This window comes from Pleurodeles waltl, chromosome 5 (assembly GCF_031143425.1).
Source record: "Pleurodeles waltl isolate 20211129_DDA chromosome 5, aPleWal1.hap1.20221129, whole genome shotgun sequence".
Taxonomy (NCBI): Eukaryota; Metazoa; Chordata; class Amphibia; order Caudata; family Salamandridae; genus Pleurodeles; species Pleurodeles waltl.
In genome coordinates, this window is record NC_090444.1 from 1,805,811,548 (window position 1) to 1,805,836,387 (window position 24,840).

At 44.6% G+C, this 24,840-nt stretch overlaps 1 protein-coding gene across 1 annotated transcript in view; it reads left to right on the forward strand.

Annotated features, from left to right (window-relative positions):
• LOC138296821 (ATP-binding cassette sub-family C member 10-like) overlaps positions 1-24,840 on the forward strand; it is a 669,768-nt gene that overhangs the window by 579,937 nt on the left and 64,991 nt on the right. Inside the window, exon 17 of the mRNA XM_069236276.1 lies at positions 9,276-9,436. Coding sequence (XP_069092377.1) covers positions 9,276-9,436 — 161 coding nt within the window. The remainder of the gene's footprint in view (positions 1-9,275; positions 9,437-24,840) is intronic.

The following is a 24,840-nucleotide window of genomic DNA, read 5'->3' on the forward strand; positions in this document are numbered from 1 at the left end:
CTGCTCTGAAGGAACAGACCATGATAGTGGAAAAACTGGTTTCTCCAGGGCTGTACACTGCTCGAGTGTGTAAGGTAATTCAAGTCCCGGGCAGGGCTTTCTCTGTCCCATGGCCCTAGTTTTCCTGGAGTGGGGGGCGGTGGTGAGTGAAGGTGACCCAGTGAAGGGTCATAGTTAGTCCCCACATGTCCATTAACTCCTTTTGGGGATGAGTTGCCCCTGGTGATGGAAAAGCAAGGAAGGACAGCCAGTCAGGGTGCCCACAAAGTTCTGACGTCTGGGCATACCACTAACAAATGGAGGGTGCAGAGGCCCAGATGGAGGGGCAAAGGGAGTAGGGACTTGCCCCTGACTTTTGTTTAGCCTCAAGGTAGAGATCCTAGACTGAGTGAACTGTCTCAGTCTACCAAGTCAGGACTGGTGGGACGGAGAGTGGAAAAAGGGTACCCAACGCTCAGGGCTGTTGCTCCCCCACCCACTCTGCGAATGATCAGAGATCAGAGACACCTGGATAGCCTGGGGCCTGACTGTTGACACTGACAGCTGCCAGTGGCATTTTTTGGTTGCTGTTCTTAAGGGCAGAGTTTTCCTTGGGATGTGGAGAGAAGCCTGATTTAAGGGGTGGAATAGGCCACATCACTTTGTTGCACATGGTGGTACTGTCTGCATACTCTGATGCACCTGTGAGCAAGTCACTGTTAGTTTCTGCACAACTGGGGTCCACAGGTGAGAAGAAGGGTTCCCCATGGGTCAGTTCAGTGGCTGAGGAGAGTGTAGACAGAGGGATCCAACAGAATTCAAAAAGGCATAGAAATGACACAGGCCTCTGCAGTAGAGAGCCAGTGCCCATGGTCTAGCACCTAAACAGGGAAGTCCATCAAAGTATTGATTAGACTCCCCTGGCTTTAGGCTGGATGGGGGAGGGGGTGGTGTTGGACCTGGCCCTCTCTGCAGAGTCACCTCCAAACATTTTGACTTTTTCCCCTCCACTTTTTGCTGAATTTGCAAGTGCTAGTGTGCTTGTGCTCTGATATAATTCATTTACTTGTGAGTCCCTTTTAGAGTGGTATACCATATACTCGGGCCTGTATATTCAATGCTACCAGTGGGCCAGCAATACTTATTGTGCCACCCACTTAAGTAGCACTTTAAAACATGTCCCCAGGCTGCCACTGTAACCTGAGTGTCGTTTTAAACTGCCACATGACTCCAAGGGCTGCTCTGTTGGCCTCCTGATCTGAGCCTCAGGACAATAAAAGGTGCCCCAATATCCTGTACCAGCACCTGGACCGAGATGAAGAGAGTTTCTGACCCCCCCAAGTGGTGCCTCTCAGGTCCTGGATCCTTGGTCTGTGTCAAGAGAGCTGAAATCTAGCTTTTGGCGCCTTTTGTGATTGCGAACGAGTCCATTCTTACAGAGAACTCGCTGCTCGCACTGCAAATCAGCAAGAGCTCCATCAGCCCAACTCTTCGCACACCAGCATAGACTGCTTGTGCGGACTCCAACGAGAAGCCCCAGCAATATCCGTCCACGACATCTGGCCTGCTCTTCAGTCTCCTGTGGCAGCCTCCCACAGCACCCACCCTGCTCCTTGCTGCCCACACCAACGCGAATGGAAATCTTGGCATGGACTGTAAAAAGGTAAAGCTTCAGTAGGCCTAGCCATGTGATTATATCCAACCTGCGCTCCATTGTTATCAGCCTGAAAGTGTGACTTTGACCTGGTCCAGCACAACTGGATATCATCAGTTCTGTGCTTTTTGGCACTATTTCCACAGAAATCTTTAAAAAATCGTAACTCTGGTTCTACTGATTGGATTTTTGTCATTTTGATCTTAGATAGTTTATTAACGTTAACTGTATTTTTCTAAATTGGTGTGATTTTTGGTGTGTGTGTTTTCACTTTATTTCTGTTTGTATGCTGCATAAATACATTACACATTGCTTCTAAGTTAAGCTTGACTTATTTTTGTATCAAATCAAACAATGTCAGTAAATTCTCAAAGTGCCAAATGATATGAATTCGATAGAGCTCAGTTAAACAGTCAAAAGCAGATCTAGTCTAGGACAAAAAAATTCAAAAATATTTGAAGTCTGATGTTAAAGAGCAAACCGTCACAGGGACTACCACTGTGAAAGCTAGAAAAAATCTCAGTATTTCATCAAAAAGCTGGCCATGGGCACTGATCTTCTTAGAACGAGGAAAGTTTCAAATAGAGAAATAAGACTGTAAACATTGTGTTAAACAAATGTTACATCACTGTATCCAGTCTATATTCCTCCACTAGCCAGAGGAAATAGTCTTGTAAGGATACCATTGGACTCTGCTCCTTCCTCAAAGACAGTGCACAAAAAAGTGATAAATGGAATGCTTGAATTAATCTCAGCCACTTGTAATTATTTGGGCTGCATCTCAGTCCATCGTTATTTAGTACATCATGCCACCTGAGTATGGACTCAGCCTTATTCAAATCAGTTTTGACCCTGCTCAGTGGGAACAACCCAGCCTGAACTACCAGGCTAGGTTCTCCGTGAACTGGAACAAAAGTAACACATGGCTGGTTTCACCCTATTTGGGGCTCTCTAGCCAGGCATAGTTCTGTTCCAGTGACATAGGTTGCACAGAACCCACGTATGGGCATACCTGTTCCACTTAGGGTGACACACTAAACCACACAAAAGAGTGGTGAATGGAATGCTTGAATTAATCTCAACGACTGGTATAACTTAGTGCTGTATTCCAGTCCACCATTATCTTGCACACCATGCCACCTCAGTTTGGACCCAGCCGTATGCATGTCAGTCTTGATCCTATCCAATGGGAACCATCCACTCCGAACTACCAGGCCAGGTCCACCCTGCACTGGAACAAAAGTAACCCAGAAATGGTTTCACCCTAGTTAGGACTCATCAGCCAAGTAAAGCTTGGTTCCAGTGACACATTGCACACAGGGCCCTTGTATGGACATACCCATCCCACTTAGGGAGCTACACTACAGTATACAAAAAAGTGATGGATGGAATACTTGAATTAACCTCAGCCACTGGTATTTACTCTGGGCCGCATCCCCGTCCATTGTAATTTTGCACACCATTCTACCTCAGTTTGGTACTAGCTGTATGCAAATTAGTGTTCACCCTGCTACTATGGGAACAATGCAGCCCAAACTCAGGCCACACCCTCCCTGAATTGGAACAAAAGCAATCCAGGGCCAGTTTTGCTGCATTTAGAACTCATCAGCCATGTATAGCTTGGCTTTAGTAACACAGTGTGCCCGTGGCCCACGCCTGGGCATACCTGTCCCACTTAGGGCAACACATTAAAGTATACAAAATAGTGATGGATAGAATGATTGGATTAATCTCAGCCACTTGAAATTATTCTGGCTGCATACCAGTCCATCATTGTTTTGCACACCATGCCACCTCACTTTGGAACCAGCCGTATGCAAATCATTCTTGACCCTACTCCAATGAAAACAGCGCAGCCTTAACTGCAACACAAGCAACCCAGGGTAGGTTTTGCTGTGTTTAGGGCTCAATAGTTGTGTATAATTTGACTCCGGTGATACAGTGTGCCTGGGATCTACGTCTAGCCATACCCATCCCACTTAGGTCAACAAACTAAAGTATACAAAACGTGATGGATAGAATACTGCAATTATTCTCAGCCACTGGTATTAACTCAGGTCTGCATCTCAGCCTATTTTTTTCACACCATGCCACCTCAGTTTGGATCCCAGAGTATGCATATCTGGCTTGACCGGGCTCCACAGGGAACAGTCCAGCCCAAACCGTCAGGCGAGGTCTTGCCTGGAGAGAAACACAAGCAATCCAGGCTGATTTTACCGTATACTGGCTCATCAACCAGTTATATTTTGGCTTCACTGACACCTCGTACACTGGACCCATGTCTTGGCATACCCGTCCCACTAAGTTATACAAAATAGTGATGGACAGAATGCTTGAGTTAATCTCAGGCACTGGTACATACTCAGGGTCGCATCCCAGTCCATCATTATTTTGCACATATTGCCACCTCAGTTTGGGCTCAGCCGTATAAATATCAGTCTTGACCCAGCTACAGTGGGAACAGTCCAGCCTGAACTGCCAGGCCAGGTCTTCCCTAAACTAGAACACAAGCAACAAGAGTTAGGACTCATCAGCCGGGTATAGCTTGGCTCCACTGACACAGTGTGCACAGGACCCACGTTTGGGCATACCTGATCCGCTTAGGGTGACACACCAAAGTATACAAAAAAGTGATGGATGGAACGCTTGAGTTATTCTTAGCCACTGGTAATTACTCAGGGTCGCATCTCAGTCTATCATTGTTTTGAAAACCATGCCATATCAGTCTTTACTGTGCTCTAATGGTAGCAGTCCAGCTAGAACAGAACTAGAACACAGGCAATCAAGGGCCAGTTTCACACTATTTAGGGGTCATCAGCTAGGGATAGCTTGGGTTCAGGGACACAGTGTGCAAGTGACCCACATCTGGGCATACCCATCCCACGTAGGGTGCCACACTAAAGCATAAAAAAAAGTTATGAATGGAATGCTTGAATTGATCTCAGCCACTGGTAATTACTCAGGCCTGCATCCCAGTCCATTATTATTATGCACTACATGCTCAGTTTAGACCCAGCCGTATGCAAATCAGTCTTGACCCTGTTTCAAGGGGAACAATCCAAACCAAACTACTAAGCCAAGCGATCCCTCAACTTTACCATAAGCAACCCAGGACCAGTTTGGCCCTAGTTAGGACTCATCAGCCAGTTACAGCTGAGTTCCAGTGACATGGTGTGCACAAGACCCACGTCTAGGCATACCCGTCACACTTAGGGCAAAACACTAAAATATACAAAAAGTGATAGATATAATGCTTGAATTAATCTCAGCCACTGGTACTTACTCAATGCCGCATTCCAGTCCATTGTTATTTAGCACACCATGTCTTAGACCTCACAGCCTTAGGGTGGTCATACCCCAACTTTTTGCCTGCCTCCCTCCATTTTTCTGACCCTGTTTTTGCTGGTTTTAGGACTCTGCACACTTTACCACTGCTGACCAGTGCTAAAGTGCATGTTCTCTGTCCCCTAAACATGATAACATTGGCTCCTACCCAATTGGCATATTTAAATTACCTGTAAATACCTAGTAAAGTGCACTAGAGGTGCCCCAGGCCTGTAAATTAAATATTATTAGTGGGCCTGCAGCACTGATTGTGCCACCCACATAAGTAGCCCCTTAACCATGTCTCAGGCTGCCATTGCAAGATCTGTGTATGCTACTTCGACTTGGCATTTAAAACTACTTGCCAAGCCTTAAACTCCCCTTTTTCTACATATCAGTCACCCATAAGGTAGGCCCTAGGTAACCCATAGGGCAGAGTGCTATGTAAGTAAAAGGCAGGATATGTACTTATGTGTTTTACATGTCCTGGTAGTGAAATACTTCCAAATTGTTTCTCACTACTGCGAGGCCTGCTCTTCTCACAGGCCAGCATTAGGATTGCCCTTATATACTTTTAAGTGGTAGATTCTGATCTGAAAGGAGTATCCCTGTCATGTTTAGTAGGGCCAGAATGGTAATGGAAAATCCTATTTACTGGTGAAGTTGGATTTAACATTACTATTTTAGAAATGCCACTTTTAGAAAGTGTGCATTTCTCTACACTTACTGCCTTCTGTGCCTTACAGCCTGTCTCCGATACACATCTGGGCTGTGCTGGTAGACAGCTCCCCTCATCCCCTCATGCATTCCACCCGGACAACCATAAACAGAGGACACTCAGCCACATCTGCATTCATCTGCATACTGAATGGGTCTCCCTGGGCAGGAAGGGTGGAGGGGCTCTCAATTACACTTCAAAAGCCAGTGGCCTGACCCCACACAAAGGGCTGTTAACCCCCACAGGAATTCTGGCAGACAGGGCTGGGTTGAAAGGGGACCTTGTGCACTTCAAAACCACTCTTTGAAGTTTTCCCCACTCTAAAGGCATTTTTGGGTGTGTGTATATACTGGGTCTGTGACCCTCCAAAACCAGACACTACTGGATCTACAACTTGACTCTTGTTGGAGGGACTGCCTAGTTGTCCAAAGGACTCATCTGCACTGCTTTGCTGGAAGGACTGCTGCCTGCTGGCCCTGGCTCTGCTGGAAGGACTCTGCCTTCCCCACAAGTGCTCTACAATGGCTTGGATTGAGCTTGTCTCCTGTTCTGAAGTCTCAGGGCCACACAGACTTCACCAAAGAGAAGAAAATCCCAGTGCCTCAGAAAATCCCTGCAACACCTGCAGAAGTTAATGCAGCACCTGCCTTGTGGCTGAAAAATCGCTGCATCACTTACCAGATCGACGGAGTGCCTGCTCCTTCCTACTAGCGTGTCAAGGTTTTTCAAAGCATCGCCCCTGTGTGTCAAAATATCCCTGCATTGCACTGAGGAACCAAATCTGCGCTCCTGGTAATTGGCGCATCACCTTGCAGCGTAGAAAGAAACAATTCATTGTCTGTGCCGCCCTGGAAAATCCAACGCAACAGTGTATTTTTCAATACATCTCCTCCTTTGCGCATCCCTGGAATGCTTGAATCGTTATTTTGCATACCATGCCACCTCAGTTTGGACCCAGAGGTATTATATCAGTCTTGACCCAGCTCCAATAGGAACAGTCCTGTCAGAATTGCCAGGCCATGTTCACCCTGCAACACAGGAAGACAAGCAAACCAGGACTGGTTTGGCCCTAGTTATGGCACATCAGCTGGGTATAGCTTGGTTTCAGGGACAGTGTGCACAAGACCCACGTTTGGGATACCCATCCCACACAGGGTGACACATTAAAGTAGACAAAAAAGTGATGGATAGAATGCTTGAATTAATTTCAGCCACTGGTAAATACTCAGGACTTCATGGCAGTCCATCATAATTTTGCACACCACACCACCTCAGTTTGGACCCAGCCATATGCAAATCAGTCTTGACCCTGCTCCAAAGGAAACAGTCCAATCTGACCTACCTGGCCAGGTCCTCCCTGAACTGGAACACAAGCAACCCAGGACCGATGTCCCCTATTTAGGGCTCATCAGGTAGGTATAGTTTGGTTCCAGTGACACAGTGTGTATAGGACCTACTTCTGAGCATACCTGTCCTACTTAGGATGACCCACTAAAGTATACAAAAATGAGGAATTGAATGCTTGAATTAATCTCAGTTACTGTTATTAACTCGGGCCTGCATCCCAGTCAATCATTATTTTGCACACCTCAGTTTGGACCCAGCTATATACAAAACAGTTTTCACCCTGGTCCAGTGGAAACAGTTCAGTCCTAAACTGCCAAGCCAGGTCCTCCCTGAACCAGAATACAAGCAACCCACTCCTTTTATATGGTGCCAAATGTAAAGGGGAATCAGCATCTACTGTGAGATCCCCTGGAGTGCCTGTATTTCCAGGTCTGCATGGCAGAACCCACCTGTCACAGTTGTAGTACTAGGGGCATCCAGTAGAGGGGACAGCCGGTGGCACCAAATGCTTCAATAATTCCCAATGGATGAACCACAACTGTAAAGGTACATATACTGTGAACTGTAAAGACTAGATAGATTTTTCAATCAGCCTATAATTAGGATGGCTACCCCAAAGTCACCTGATGTCAAATGAATTGGATCCTACACAGTGTGTGTCAAGGTAGACAAGCTTCACAGGGGAGGGGAATCAGCATCTACTGTGAGATCCCCTGGAGTGCCTGTATTTCCAGGTCTGCATGTCAGAATCCACCTGTCACAGTTGTAGTGCTAGGGGCATCCAGTAGAGGGGACAGCTGGTGAAACCAAATGCTTCAATAATTCCCAATGGATGAACCACAACTGTAAAGGTACATTTACTGTGAACTATAAAGGCTAGATAGATTTTTCAATCAGCCTATAATTAGGATGGCTCCTCCAAAGTCACCTGATGTCAAATGAATTGGATCCTACACAGTGTGTGTCAAGGTAGACAAGCTTCACAATAATGGTTATTCTGCACTTCCACAACCCAGTTGATATTTGTCTGTAATTATGATTTTTTTCTTGAATCTGGCCAGTCTGGCTGCAGTGCTATTTTGTGTCCATAGTCATCTTGGCCCAATGAAGTATCATCCACACAATTTGTATAATCAGCTGGGTAGTCTCCAGATCTTACTGAGGTCCAGACAGCTTCTCCCTAGACGGAGCAATCTGGCTCCTTCTGTCTCAGGCCATGCCAGCTTCTCTTCTACGCAAGTGACAGCTGCAAAGCTGCTTCTGTAGAGACTAGAACTGTACCCAATCTGCATAAGGGAGCTAAAAGCTAGCAGGGAATTAACACATACTCCGTCATGGTTCTTTGGATGTCTAAACAATGTACAGCTAACTGGCCCAAGATGTTGAGCCTTTGTGTATTGTAGAGCAGGCAGGACACCTGAGTTTGAAGATTAATCAGTTCACCAGTTGTGGAGAAATGTTCACCAGTTGTGGAGAAATGTATCTTTCCTTTGAACCGTGTGTAGATTTAAAAATAGAGCCTATCACTAAGTCATAGTTGCTAGATGACAGCCAGCTGCACAGGTAGAGTGGGGAGAGTGGGGAGAGTGGGTTCACCAGAGCAAGGAAAATCTAGACTCAACAGAATTAAGGCCACAAGTGCCACAAGTTGTAGGCAAGGGTCCCCAGGGACAGAGCATGCAGTTTGACACTTCTAAGAGAAAAAGGCCAATCTGCAGGAGGACCCATCATCATCTGCAGAAAATAGTGTCACAGATGAACAGCACCATACAACATTAGGCATACATCTAGGATGCACACGAAGTGGATATTAAACCCTCACTCAAATTTAGGTTTCATTTTGAGTCACCCTTTACCCCTTCAACAGAGTTATTATCTTATCATGAACAGTACAGCAATAGTGGAACATCTCCACATCATCAGCAGATTGCCAGGTTCACTGGAAGAAAAACATTGGGCATGCCATAAAGAAAAACATACAAGCAGGTCAGACAGCATTTTCAAGCCATGCAGAGGTCTTTGTCCCAGCATTAACTCCTCATAGTAATTCTCTGTTCATGTACAGAGTTGTGTGACTTCGTACCTGGCTCATACTAGTGAATACAAGGGTTGAATAAGAATCCTTGCATACCTACTACCACTTCTCTACTCCTCCTTTTTTGTACCGTTTCCTCCTCTAGGTCTTTTTACACTTGTATCCAGCTCCCTCACTGTCACTCATGCCATAACTAGGGTCTCTATCTCTTTCTACAGGACTGGTAGGGCTGGCGCTCAAATATGTTCTCACTATCAATTGTCTGCTCTCTAAACTCATCTTCTACTTCACGCGTGCGGAGATGATGATGGTGAGCGTGGAGCGAGTTGAGGAGTACTCCACCGAGATCCCCCAAGAGCCAGAAGAGGAGGCCCTGCAGGTAAGATTTTGCTTCCCTCAATGACAGCTGTGTGATTATTTAAACACTCTAACCCCAATGTGTCAACATCTGACATTTGAAAAGACAATCACTGCTTCTGGTGACGTGGGAAATAAGAGGAAAAGGGCAGCCGAACCCTGATAACAGGCAAAACTAAAAGGGAGGACACCATGAAAAACTATGAGTAGGACCTGAGAAGAGGAAGCAAGTTTTAGAGCCCTGAGAAAACTGTTAAGTGAACAGAGACCCAGGGATACTTAAGGCAGGCCCTGAGCCTCAGAAGAGGATACCAGAGCCAGGTATCATAGAAGTAGTCAAAGATGTATCTGAGATGAGGAAACAAAGACTCAGCCATCCGATTACTTAGAACAAGCCCTGCGGAAAGAATCACCGTTAGATAATTTTCTAAAATACCTGAGCTGGCCCTGAGAACAGGAGATACAGAAGGTCCACATTCACTGGACAGGCTCAGAAAAGAAACAGAAATGAAAATCGTGAAAAGCAGAGAGGACAGATCGTTTATATTATATAGATCAAGCTTTTTAAAAAGAAGACAGATTTTTACATCCCTGAGATTAGTCCAGATGGGCGTGAAGCAGAGAACAGATTGATATGAATTCCCTGGGAAGGTGTTCAGATGAATAGAACTGAGGATAACATTGTTAACTGATATTAAAACATAAGAGTAGTAAAGCAACATCACACTATCTTTGATTATTGATGGCATCCAGGAAGTGACATCATACAACCTTTGGTCCTTCTAGCATCAATTATACCACATGGTCATGGACAATGATTGAATTCAACATTATATCTCAGTGCAACAAAATATAGCAATTAATTAGTTACTATTCTCCCATACTGGGCTCATTTTGTCTGCCACTCTAGAATGTAAGAGGTGTCAGTACCATAGCCTATCTTGTTATATGATGTCCGGGAGTAAATCAAAATTTTACCACCAAAATCGAAAAGCTGTGAAGAATTGAGCTTTCTGAGGCTAGAAGATAAAGGCCTATATGCTCTTAAGAACTTTACCACTCAAAAGTCTTCATTCTGAAAGTTGTGAGAATATTGGGTGATATAATCAACTATAGTGAAAACATTATCTGCCCCTTGCAGCTTTTCCCTGGAATGATATGTCCTAACCATTCCAGATTCTGAAAATTTTGAGAATTTGTGGAGAAGAAGACAATGGAGGGTAGTAGTGAAATTATGACTCCCACGTCTTGGACTTGGGTGGCTAAACAGGCACTGTAGATCATGATAACTCAAACTTGTTCTAGCTGCTGCAATCTGGGATGAAAGTGGAGCAGCTAGCAGAACCTGGACTGAATCCAGAGGACAGTCATGGATACAGATAGGTAGAAGGTAGAGGCATATATGCATGTGTATGTTGCATAGTTGCGTGCTTCTGTATGTTACTGTTAATGAATCAATTTATGTGTGTGTGTTTGTTGAGGGGTAGTAGGCAAACATTTGTTGGTTTAATGGTGATCTTGAGCTAATGGTATCCAGTCTGGAATATATATATAGACCGCATCCTAGACCTAATTGTGGTTATTAATGACATAATGGTGGCCCAGGCATAAGGTACACAAGGAAAATCTATCTTGGTCTCTAGCTGTGATACTGGTGTGAATCATACTACAATATGGACACCCTTGACATCTATGTGGCTCTTCCTGCCCTAATGATAGCCATTCATAACAAAGTGGAGACATTCACAACATAAATATGGATATTCCTAGTATATGGTGAGCCTGGCATGAGCAGGGCCCCCATCCATAGCCCTTAACGGTGATCCTGGCATAATGGTGCTGCCTTGATAATATTAAGGGCACACCTGGCACATCTGTGGCTATCCTTAGCATAAAGTTGATCCTGGGCTAATGATGACTATCCTTGAAACATTAGGGCCAAACTTGACCAAAGGGCCTGGTTTAGAACTTGGTGTATGGAATACTCCGTCTCAATGTGACAAATATCTTGTCTGCAGTATTACGATCGCAGTAGAATATATTGGTCTTAGTAACACAGGGAACGGGACATCCGTCACATTTGTGACAGAGTATTTCCTACCGCCAAGTTCTAAACCAGGCCCATCATTTGGATATCCCTGTCATAGACTGCATCACTGCCTTAGCATCCAATTGTGGCCTTGGCTACGTAGTGCTCTCCTTGACCAGGACTGCGAAGGTTCTAGTCTGCTTTTGTGTGACCCTTCTCTATCTTGTGCTATGATTATGTGTGACATTTCCCAGTCTCATGTGGCACTTTGAGTGACACTGTATTGCACATTTAGTCAGCGACCCAAGCAGTGAAATTTCATCCATGGTGGCAGTTTCCCCTCCTGGCATAAACACTGCCCCTTAGCTGAGGACTTGCCTTAACAGCAGTAGAAATTATACTGGTAACAAAAATGGACTTTAATGCGGACTATTGAGGAGTCCCTCCGGTAGTAACATTTCCATAAAGGGTGTTGCCACCATGACCTGCCTAGAAAAATGTGTGCAATGATTTTTCTCAAAGTAGACCCGGCATTGATTAGGTACCATTGACGTTTGAAAATTGGAAGACAATATGGAATGCATATCATCCATGTTAGATAAGTAATTTTCTGGTGCGTCATACCATGTTGTGAATAAATCATAAATTAACCAATGCATAGCTAGAAGTGTCAGCCAGTGCTTCTAGTACTGACTTGTCAGTCCAGAGCCCTTACATCTTGGGGACTTGTAGTTTTACTTTTCTATTAGGAATTTAAGTTTGAATTTGACACAAGTTAAAAACCGTCGTACAGATGGGCCTCCCACCCCAGTCACCCACCAACCCAATTTCTCACATGTAGCATCATGTGACCCTGGCATAATGGTCTTATTCTTGACATGTAGTGGGCATTCTTGACATAATGCTAGTTACTCCAGTATCTGAACTTTCATAGATTCACATGCTTGAATCATTCCCCGTCGTCGAGATGTGAGTCCCCGGTACATTATAATAGCAATGTAGTAGCAACTACAATGGAAAAAGGCCTAAAGGCTTCCACCTTAGTAACCTATTCCTGTCTCTTTCCGAAAAAAGGACCAAACTCAAGTTTCAGCCAATCAGGCTTCCCCTCCCTCTAGAACCCTCCAGTCCCTCAGATTTTCTACTGCACTTCTTTCTAGGGAGTCTCCACTGAGCTCTACTCAGTTACATCTTCAAGGATCTATTTCTACCAGAGAAAGAAGATTTTTTCCACAAACAAGGCTTCAAATTTATTTCCTGGTCTGGGGAAATTCTATTTTCTCAAATTATATACATGTCTGACAAGGAAAAGAAAAGCCTCTTTACGACCTGCAAAAGCTGTGGAAAGAAGAGACTTCATTTCGAAGATCCACACAAGGACTGCTTTTATTGCCTTTATCCTGATCATGTGGCCAAGGACTGCAAGGTATGCAGAACATTCTCTAACAAAACCCTCAAGGACAGGGAGGGCAGGTTTATGATTTGGCTACAAAAATTGAAAACCAGATCAAACCCTTTCTGGTTCCGATAGTGAGGAGTCGTCTTCATCATCAAAAAAGTTCCACAAAAGGGGCAGATCTCCTCAAGCTCATCATTCTGAGGATCCACCCAAAAAAGCTTTAAAAAAGACACAACAAGTGTCTTCTAAAGCTTACAGCCCTTTCAGTTCTCCTCACAGGAGGTCTGTATCCTCCAAAAGAGACTCTAAAGAGCGTTCTGTTTCCTCAGAACGTAGTAAAAAAGCCTTTTCAGAGCCCCGAACACCACCTCCTATGGTTAAGCATACTTTTAAGAAACCATCTGGGAAAAGTATGACGACGGCACCGTTGACGGAAGCATAGGAGTGTATACGGTCTCATTGTTGACTGCTACAACGTCGACTATCTCTGCAGCATGTACTGCTTCAACAATGGTTACCTCGTCGACGTCCTCGTCAACGGGATTTTCAGTCACGTCGTCGACGATCAATGTAGTCATTGCTTCATCTCCGTCGACGAAACCGTCGGTGAGACCGTCGTCGACGACAACACTGTTACCGTTTTCGACCGCCTCGTTGACAAAAGTTTCACTGTTGTCGCAGCTGACTCCATCGACGACGTCGTCAACGATACCACTAACGACAGTAAAAAAATATAAAAAATCTGAATTGCTTTCTCCATTGCTCACTTCACCAAGTAAAGTATCATCATTGGTACTTACACATCTTTTAGAGGAGGAGAACTCAGAGGTTGAGGGCCCGTTTGGGATTGCACGTAGCTTTTCAGAACTGCATGTGAAGTGCCAGGACTTTGATGAGGATAACCAGCATGATCCCGAATCCTTTTATTCACAGGCACAGCAATATCCTTACCAGGAGAAAATGGTCCCTTTGCCAGGGTACCTTAAAGCGGAGTTGCAATTGATGCTTGATGACTACAGAAAGCAATTTCCGCCGGCCGGCTCGGAAGTACAGCAACCATCTTTGCCTTCTTCTGTACCTCTTCCTTCCACACCTATTCAACTGGGGGTACCGCCGTTGGATGTACCACCACATCCGCCCATATCCGTTCCGACGCAGGATCTACCGACATCGGAAGATGACAGAGAAGAGGGAGAGTTGCCAGATGCAATAACAGAGTGGGATGATTTCCAAATTCCTTCTTCATCTTCACCCTTCCCTGTCACGATAGATTCCCCCCGTGTGACATCAGAGGTTTTTACAGTTTGCTAGAAAGAGCTGCAAAGAGGTTTGCGCTGTCCATGCCAATGAAACAAATGGATTGTTTCCTTTATGATTTTAAAAAACCTTTTCAAAAGAGTATAAATTTGATGCCAATATTGGACTACATACGGGATGAAGGCATCAAAGTAATGAAAAATCCGGCTACCGTCACTCCTGTCCTGCCTCGTCTACATAAAAAATATAAGGCACCCGATGACTCCCAGGCCTGCCTCACGGGGCACGCCAAACCGGACTCAGTCATTATCCAAGCAGCGCAACGCAGGTCCAGAAACCCTTTGGCACCAATATCGGCTCCACCAGACAAGGAGGGAAGAAGACTGGATAATATGTGGAAACGTTTCTCCTTGATGTCTTCTCTTATGATAAGGGCCTCTAACTCTTTGGCTATAATTGGCAGGTACGACAGACAGTTATGGGCAGACATTTCTCCCTACTTAGATCAACTCCCAGAGCAATCAAAGAAGGAAGTGAGAAAAATCTTGCAAGAAGGGGAAAGGTCTTCCGCCGAAGTTATAGACTGTGCGAAGGATATCGCTACCATGGCGTTTCGGCAGCTGGCAGGTGCAGCTGTTTTAAGAAGGGAAGGTTGGCTCCATGCAACTTCTTTTAGAATGGTAGTTCAGAACAAGATTCTAGACTTGCCTTTTGACAGAGAAGCCCTCTTTGGAAAACATATTGACGACGCCCTTCAGTCCATAAAGACCAATACGGACACAGCTAAGTCCCTTGGCACCCTACAATTTAGAAGGCAGCCCTTTCGGGCTGCTAGAGGTCAGGGATATTCATCTTACAGGGGAGGATTCAAACAATATAAATACCTTTCTGTCTCCGCTACGTCTCAGTCCTTTCATCCTTAGTACCAACAGAGACAGCCTCTACAAGCGGCATATACGACAACAACGCAAAGGGGAAGAGCAGGAAGACAAGCGAAGGACGCAGGACAAAGACATTGACTTTCTAATGACTCCGGCTACGTACATTTCCTCGGATACAAAAATAGGGGGAAAGATTTCCCACCATTTTCAGAACTGGCAAAAAATTACATCAGACCAATGGGTCTTAAACCTGGTTCAATTTGGCCATACTTTGGAATTCCTACAGATCCCACCTGCAAGACCCCCCCCTTCCACAACTGGTGAAACACTTATATCTACTCAAGCATGAAGTCGAGTCAATGCTCCTCAAGGAGCTATAGGGAGAGTTCCACATCAAGACAAAAGGAGGGGGTTTTATTCTCAGTCCTTCCTGATTCAAAAGAAGTGGAAAAATTGGCGTCCAATCTTAGATCTCAGGGATCTCAATACTTACCTCAAGAAGCAGTCATTCGGTATGATTACCTCAACAGATATCCTGTCCCTTTTCAATTGGGGAGATTTTATGTCCACCCTCGACTTGCAGGACACATACTTCCATATCCCTATCCACCAGGGGTCTTCAAACTGGGGGGGGGAGGGCAAAAGAAGCTTTCTACAGATAACAGGGCATTATTTTAGACAGAAGCATGTCATTGCATTTTTAAAAAGGTAGCGGTACTTAACTGCAATGTTTAAAAACATTGACAACTTTATAAAATAATTGTGAAAAAATTCTGAGGGGGGCCCTATGATTTTTATTTTTTCATCTGGGGTGGCACAGCACTAAAAAGTTTGGAGACCACTGCTATACACTATTCCCACAGGAAATATCTCAGATTCATGGTAGCCGGAGAGCATTTCCATTTCAAAGTACTTCCTTTCGGACTAAAATCGGCCCTGAGAATTTTTACCGAATGCCTGGCTCCAGTTGTATCCTTCCTCAGAAGACACAACCATCAGGTCTTTCCGTATTTGGACGACTGGCTCATCAAGGCCAAGTCCAGATCTCAGGCGCTGAAGTCGGCATGCGCCTGCGTGGAGCTATTCACAAATCTGGGCCTCACCGTCAACTGCGACAAATCAGCTTTCTAACCCTTAAGAAGTAGAACATTTCTGGGGGCAGTTTTGGACACATCCAACAACAAGGCAACTCCTACAGGAGAGAGACTGAAAAAGCTTATATCCCTGGGCAGGCAGCTGCAAAAAAGAAAGTCTGTTTCAGTTTGCCTCTTCAAGTCCCTGTTGGGAATGATGTCCTGCTGCATTCCACTGGTACCATTCTGTTGTCTCAGAATGCGACCCCTCTCGGAACAGCTGGACCTTCAGTGGATGCAGTCCAAGGGGTCTTTCGACGATATAATCAGGATAACGAAACCCATGATAACATCTCTGGCTTGGTGGACTCAACATTCTCACTTGTCGGTGGGACTATCTTTTCTCCTCCAACCAGCTCTGTGGGTGATCACTATGATGCATCTCTCGAAGGTTGGGGAGCCTTCCTTCTGCACTTACAAGTCAGGGGCAAGTGGAAGCCACATCAGAGGTCTTTTCACATCAATTACCTCGAATTGAAGGCTTCGCGCTTTCCTTCCAAAGATAAGGGGCTCATCAGTACTCATTCAGACAGACAACACTACAACTATGCATTATGTCAACAAGCAGGGAGGAACAAGATCTCTCCTCTTATTGAGAGAATCTCAGCGCATTTGGTACTGGTCCATCGGTCACAGAGTAAGTCTTTGAGCAGAACATGTCCGGGGTGCTCAGAAAGCCATAGCGGACTCTCTGAGCAGGTCGTTGCCATCCAACCATGAATGGGAAATGGATCGGAGGGTGTTGAATCACGTTTTCTTCCTATGGGTAAAACTAAACCTGAATCTCTTCGCTACCATGCAGAATGCAAAATGCTGGTTCTTTGCAAGTCAGGATCCCCATCGGGGCTCTTGGGGGAATGAGTTTTCAAGGACATGGTCAGGAATTTATGCTTACGCTTTTCCTCCCATTCCTCTCATACCGAGAGTACTGGCAAAGATCAAGAACGAACGCTGCAGACTTATCCTGATCGCTCCGGCATGGCTTCGGCAGTATTGGTATACACAGCTGCTTCTCCTCTCAGAGATCCATAGCATCCCTCTTCCAGTGATGCCGTCCCTCCTAACAATGAGCGAGGGTCAAATTCTCCACCCAGATCCAGCTTCGCCATAGCTGCAGCTGACAGTCCCAACAAATGTTATTGCTTGAAGTGGAGAAGGTTTTGCACATGGTGTAAATAGGCTCAAGTACATCCTTTCTCTTCGTCGCCGGAGCAGATACTACCTTATCTTCTTCATCTGGCCAGATCAGGTTTGGTGAACTCTTCGATTAGTCTACTTAGCAGCAATTTCCCGCTATAGGCGTAAGGACACCGCTCCTCCTTTGTGGTCCGCAATGGTCATAAAACTATTTCTTATAGGACTTTTTCGATCTTTCCCACCAGTCAGGCCACCTCCACCGTTGTGACAGCTTAACCTGGTTTTGTCCCAATTAATGAAACTTCAATTTGAACCGATTCACAAAGCAGGCTTAAAAATTTTATCCTGGAAAGTTGCTCCCCATCTCGCTCTTACCTCAGCCAGAAGGGTGAGTGAGATCCAAGCATTTACTATCCTAGACCCTTTCTTACTGTTCAAGACAGACAGGGTAGTCTTACGAACAAATCCAAAGTTTATACCTAAAGTTCCTTCAGATTTCCACATCAATCAACTGGTGGTACTAAAATCGTCTTTCCCAAATCCTTCAACGCCAACAGGCTCTTCATTTATTGGACGTTAAAAGATGTTTTAAATGTAATCTGGATAGAACTAGACATTTTAGAAAATCAACTTCTCGTGGCATTCAGTTCTCCTAGAAAAGGCCAGTCGTTGTCCAAGCAGGGGATTGCAAGATGGATAGCCTCTGCTATTGATTCTTGTCCTAGATCGGCAGGAAAACCTCTGCACTGACCAACTCATGCACATTAAACAAGGGAAATGGCCGCATCCACGGCGCTCTTTGCAGGCGTGCCCATTCAAGACATTTGCAGGGCGGCCACCTGGAAATCAGCGCATACGTTTGCAAAGCATTATTGTTTGGAAGAAACACCGCAGGGTGATGTAGCGGTAGGACAAGCGGTATTGCAACATTTATTCCAGTAACGGTGAGCTGTTGTATTTTCATCATTTCTTTTTCCCACCAGCCCAATTGTTTTGTGCACATTGTATAATGTTGTATTCTTTCCTTAATAATGCACTATTCATCATTTATCATGCTACAGTGATTTTCTCTTTGCATATTAATTGCTTATTTAACGTTTTTTCTTCTCTCATTCATGGAGATGTTTATTTCAGTGATTGTGGTAATGCTTATCATACAATGTGCTTGATTACTGCTTGCTATTCTGATTCAAGCATTTGAATCTATGAAAGTTCCAATACTGGAGTAAGAAAATTAGTTACTTACCTGTAACTGTAGTTCTCCAGTATTGGAATCTTTCATAGGCTCACATGTGAACCTCCCTCCTCCCCTGGTAAGCTCACAGTTATCTGTTCTCTTCAGATATTTTGGTACTCGTGCTTTGGAAAATCTGAGGGACTGGAGCTTCTCACAGGAGGGTTCTAGAGGGAGGGGAAGCCTGATTGGCTGAAACTTGAGTTTGGTCCTTTTTTCTCAAACTGACAGGAATAGGCTACCAAAGTGGAAGCTTTTAGGCCTTTTTCCATTATAGTTGCTACTACATTGCTATTATAATGTACCGGGGACTCCCATCTCGACGACGGGGAATGATTCAAGCATGTGAATCTATGACAGATTACAATACTGGAGAACTACAGTTACAGGTAAGTAACTAATTTTCTTATCCCTAATGCAGTGAAAGTGCTTCTCCCTTCCACATGATGGACATTGAAACTATTTCATTATGGTAAATGTGCTTTTGCTGTAGTGGAGCCTACAGTGGAACCTAGAGGCCCTTGATCTCCATCTCCTGAAGAGCCCTCCTCCCAGGATTGAGGGGGATGTCGCCAGTGTGAACTCCAGGTAGGGTAGGGAGAACAGTTAACTGGATTTAAGGTTGGTATCCACCAGCAAGGGTCCCAAGCCGCCTCATCTGACACCAGGATGTTGCCCTTGAGACACCCACCATGCTGAGCCCATTTAAAGAAAAGGGTCTACTGGAGAGCCATAATGTGTCAATAGTCATGTGGTGCTAGCTAGAATTACAAGACCCAGAGGCCAAGAACCTCAGTACCATCCTGGAGTCTGAAACATCAGTATAAAATCTTGAATGTCCCTTCCTGAGGACATGAGGGGCTAAAGTAAGCCCTAAGGGCAAAATTGCAAACTGAAAGTTTTCTTTCCTCAAGATGAATCAAACACAATACCTGTGGGATAGCAGGACAGGTGCATGAAAATTCAACCTTCAAGTACAAGGAACCATGCAGAGCAAAGAGAATCTGGATCAAGGATAGCATTTTCAATTTGTCCTTCCAAAGACAATTGTTCAGGAAATGAAAATCCAAATTCAACCCAAGTCAGTTGTGTTAGCTAGTAATGACTGAACCTTTCTGGCAAAGATGGAGGCTTGTTCTCCCAAAGACTGGAAAAAGCCAGGAGGAAATGCAGGGTGAAGGAGTTGGCAAAAAGGGAGAGGTGTAGCATCAACAGGCAACCTGCAGGACCCACTGGTCCACAGCAATCGCATGCCAGCTGCCAGGTAAAAGCATAAGGGGGAATCATGGCTGTTTGGTGTCAGCACTGAAAAAGGTAGACAAGTACTGATCATTCTGTAGCTGGCCCTGCCCTCTGCCAGCACCAAGCTCCTATGGAGGTCCGAAAGGGCTAGATGGTCTGCTCCACAGGCTGAGATGTTGCAATAAAAAACAAACCAACAAGTTTGCCAATGGCACCTCTCATAAGATGCCTAATTAAAATAGAACAATAATATTTCCCCAAGAAAAGATCTTCTCTTTGAGTGGTGGACTATGGAGGAATATTGGGCTGCTCAATATCCAAATCCTAAACAAATGATTGATTCAAAAGTAAACATAAATAAGCCTATCCTCACTCATTAATTTTCTTTGCAGATTTTGTCCAATAGGTAGCAGACGTTTCATACATAGCTCATCTCAAATAATCGGAGCATCCATCCTCCAAGTTGAATCATTTTTTATTTTTTTACTGCAACACAAGCTCAACACAATACTCTTTCCTGCCAATCTGTGTCCAACTGGTAGTTCAAAACTGTCAGGGAATGCGTCAGATTCCCACACCACCTCAGGGGTGGCGTTAAAGTGGCGCAATGGGGAAAATAACATTATTTCTCCCCGTTTTTTACTTTTTCTATGCGTACTGCATTCTACAGCACACACAGGAAGAGGCAAACACCATTAATGATTGTTTAAGTGCAAGAAGGTGTCCCTTCCCACACATAAACAATCATCACTTAATCAACCTGTGCTTAGACCTCTGGTAGCTTGGCACAAAGGCTTTCAGTCTTGACTTGAAGGAGATGTGTAAAGTATTTATGCAGCACAAAAACAGTAAAAAAAAAAAAGCACAACACAAGAAGAAACCCACACTAATTTAGAAAAATTGAGTAAAATAAAAAATAAAAATTGACACCAAAGGAAAAAACTTCAATCGGGGGCATCGGTGGAATCGGAGTTATGATTTTTTTGTGATTTTAGTGTAATCGAGAGCCTAAAAGTCCAAAGTTTTAGATTTCGACTGGTTAATCACCTTTAACATTACTTCCAAGGGTTCAGGACTGGGGGGACACAACTTGGAGGGTCAGGACTCACTTCAGTCTGGTTCAAGGTGCTTTGTTGAAGCTTTTTGTGTCCCTGTAGCACTGAACAGGAGGCCAGTGAACTAGCCTTTGGAGTCACTCTGGGTGCCCTGGGTTCAAGCAGAAGCGCACGCCTCATGCAGCAGGGCAGTCCACTGAGGGCACAGGGCAGGCTTCAGGCAGCAGTCATTTTGGAGCAGCAGGGCAGTCCTCTGATGTTTATAGGTGGCCACAGGCAGCAGAGTAGTCCTTCACAGGTCGAAAAATGAACTGAAGAGTGAATGTATGGGTCATATTTGTATTCCTGGTACCAGCTCTAAAATGAATGAAATTTCTAGAGTGTCCTCCTCCTGCAGATGGCCCTGGATTTTTCCTACTTTCCTGCTTAGGCTCTACTGGGTCTGTGGGGGGCCACAAAAGGCTGGTGTTAAGTTCTTTGAGTGTGTGCTGAGACAGCTTCTTCTAAATGTCAGTGGGGCTCTGCACAGTTCCCCCCCTTGTCATCCTACCAGAATGGCAAAATCCTGCTAATCCTAGTCACCCTTTGTGTTAATGACTGGGAGGAATACTCAAAGGCCAACTGCCAAATACATCTAGTCATGTGATCCAGGATAAAGGCTGCAGGCACCAAATGGATAGGACAAGAAAATGCAAACTTTCTAAAAGTGACACTTTCAGAAGTATAACCTACAATCTGACTTTACCATTAAAGAGGATTCTAAATTACAATACCTTAGACACCAAACATTATGGGGGTCATTACGATGTAGCCGCCCGCCAGGCGGTAACCGCCGTGCGGCCGCCAATGCGGCCGCACTCACGCGGCCCCCATTACGACATCCCCGCTGGGCCGGCGGGGATGAGGCCACAACATAGGAGCCGGCTCCTAATGGAGCCGGCGGTGTTGCGGCCGTGCGACGGGTGCAGTTGCACCCGTCGCGCTTTTCACTGTCTGCTATGCAGACAGTGAAAAGCTGGCCGGGGTCCTGTTAGGGGGCCCCTGCACTGCCCATGCCATTGGCATGGGCAGTGCAGGGGCCCCCAGGGGCCCCAGGACACCCCTTACCGCCAGCCTCTTCCTGGCGGTGCAAACCGCCAGAAACAGGCTGGCGGTAGGGGTGTCATAATCCCCAGGGCAGCGCTGCTTGCAGCGCTGCCCTGGCGGATTATCACCGCCGGGGCTAAAACGGCATGAAACCGCCGGCCCCAGCGGTGCAACCGCGGTAGGGCTGGAAGCACCGCCAGCCTGTTGGCGGTGCTTCCGTCCTTTTAGCCCTGGCGGTCTCGGACCACCAGGGTCAAAATGACCCACCTATATTTCTACCTGTTCCCAAACAAAAGGTATCACTTATAAAATGCAATAAAGTACCCCAATGTTATTATATTGGAGCATTAAGCATCACAATAGTGAAAATGTAATTTGTGAGTTTTTCACAACGAGGACATTTAAAATGTAAAAGTAAATCTCTAACTTTTTAAAAGGTAGTGCACCCTTTTCTACAGGGGGTTTAGGGCCTAGCCTAGGGATGGCTTATATGTATTAATAAGGGAGTTTTAGGCTTGGCAAAAAGTATATTATGATTGTTTCAGAATAGCTTTCATGTAGGACTTCCTAGAGCAGTGGTTATTAACCTTTTCACTTCTGTGGACCCCAACCAATCATTTCTGGAATCTAAAGGGGACCCCAACTGAATAATTATTGGAACATGGGGACGCCCGACTGAGTCGTTACTGAAAGCCGGGGATTCAAGCCTTAGCAACTTTGATGGCATCAACCTCAAAACAATGCAGACATAATTAAATATTTTATTTAATTTCCAAACAAATATAAAAAAATCTCAATTTTAATGTTAGTGGGAAGGTTGCATTTTTTATAAATTCAGTAAAGGCAACCTCAACAACTGTGATATATTCTGTTTGTCACACTTGCACTGTCCCATGAATCAGTCTGAGGATACGAACTTAATTTTTTTAGCCTGTAAATTCAGATTCCTTCGCAACTATGGGACATTTTAAAATGTTCAGTTTTACCTTTTGGTTTTTTTTGTACACACTTTATTAATCTGTTAATATTATTGAATTTTCTTAGCAGTCGCAGTCCCCTTTAATAGGCTTCATGGATCACAAAGATTCCCCAGAGCACAAGTTAAAAACCACTCCCCTATAACATCTACTCCTTCTACTTGCTAATGTACCATCACATGGTACTTGAAAAAGTAAAACTAATCTCCATGAAAAGCTTCAGCATTTTCCTCTGGTCAACGTTGTTTTATTACTGAAAAATCTAACATTAGATGCTAGGATAAACGTGGACGCAATTTTGGGGTACCTTCGCAAGTTATAGCTGAGATTGCCACTGCCTTCATTAATGGTTAGTGAGGAGGGTGTGTGCCCTCTGGTGAGTAAAACTATATTTAATGCCACATTAACCTCCATAGACAATTTGCCCCACAGTGAAAAAATTATTCCAACCCTACCCTTTCACAAGGCTAGGATATCTTTAAGGTAGCGGCTATTTAGCCGGCTGCTGGGTAAATACTCCTATTTCTCTGGTACTCACCCTACTGCTGGCTAAATAGGAGAGATTATTTATTATTCCACCGCCGGCTTTAAAGATACCAAAAAAACTTCCCTATTAACCCATCTGCTGGCTAGATAGTAGATATTGTGCACTGTTTTGCCCACAGACTTGCAAATAATTTGGTAACCATAGTACAGAATGACACTCCGTTGTACCAAGGACCAACACCCAGCTACTTGGGAGGCCCATTACGGAGCTGTTGCTTGCTCTACAAATGCTACAGCTCCTTTAGGTGTATCTCAAGAGGTGGCAAATGATGAGATCCTTTGCAAAACTAGATGAAGATGTTTACTCTTTAGCCTTTACTCACAGGGTCATGTGAATGCACCAGGAACAGACATAGGATTTCCAAAAAGGCTCCATATTGTGAACACCTCTTTTCTGTCCTGAGTTTTCATGCAATAATTCTTCATATTCTGAATTTTGGAATTCTGGTTAAGTGCAATTAAACAAATCAGACTAAAATACCTGAAAAAAACAATTTGTAAAAGCCAGGGCGATAAAATATAACCAGTTGCATATGATCATTTATACAAGTTACCTATAGGTATCTTTGAGAGGCTGTATTCCAGTCTCAAGTAAAATTGGAGAAAACTATATATATAATATATTAAATAAACATAAAATCTGTGTTCGTAGTCAAATGTCTGTCATTTGCCAGATCCCTACGTAACAATATTTGGCAAGTAAATATTGTGTAAACTAAATGACTGTGTGGTTGTTAATTACATAGTGGCAATTGTGAGTTTGATGGGTGGAGGTAAGTTCATATGTATGGTGGAGTACTTTACTGAGGGTCATCTGCCCACCAAATTTAGAGTTGTATGCCAACCCTGTGACAACCCTAAACATTGTCAGGAACTGCTGTCACATCAGCAGGCCAGACCTTCAGCTGGGCGGAGAGAGAACTCTCACCAAACTCCAAACCAGCCTAATTCAAGCCGAAAATGAAGCATCAGGGACAGTGGAGTAAGAATATTTACTCCAGTACTGGAACTGTCATAGATTCACATTCTTGAATAAGTCCTTGTCATCAAGATGGGAGTCCCCGGTAGATTAAAAGAGCAGTGTCAACATGGATATAAACATATAGGCCTTATGCCTTTCAGTTTAGTACCATATCATAGTCATTTTGCAAAATGGACTAAACTTGAGAGTCAACCAATCAGGTGACACCACCCTGTAGAACCTTCCTGAGAGAAGCTCCAGTTCCTCAGTGTTGTCCTGTCACAACTCTACAAAAGGAGTTTTGCTGATTCTCTATTTATTTTTTCTACAACGTCTCAGGATTTGCCCTAGATATTGGTATTCTGTGTTTTGGTGTCCTAAACATCAAATACACCTAAGAAAGGTCTCTTCAGACCCTGTGGTGCTTGCAGAAAAAAGAGGCTCCACATAGATGACCTTCACAAGGATTGCATCCACTGTCTGTATCCT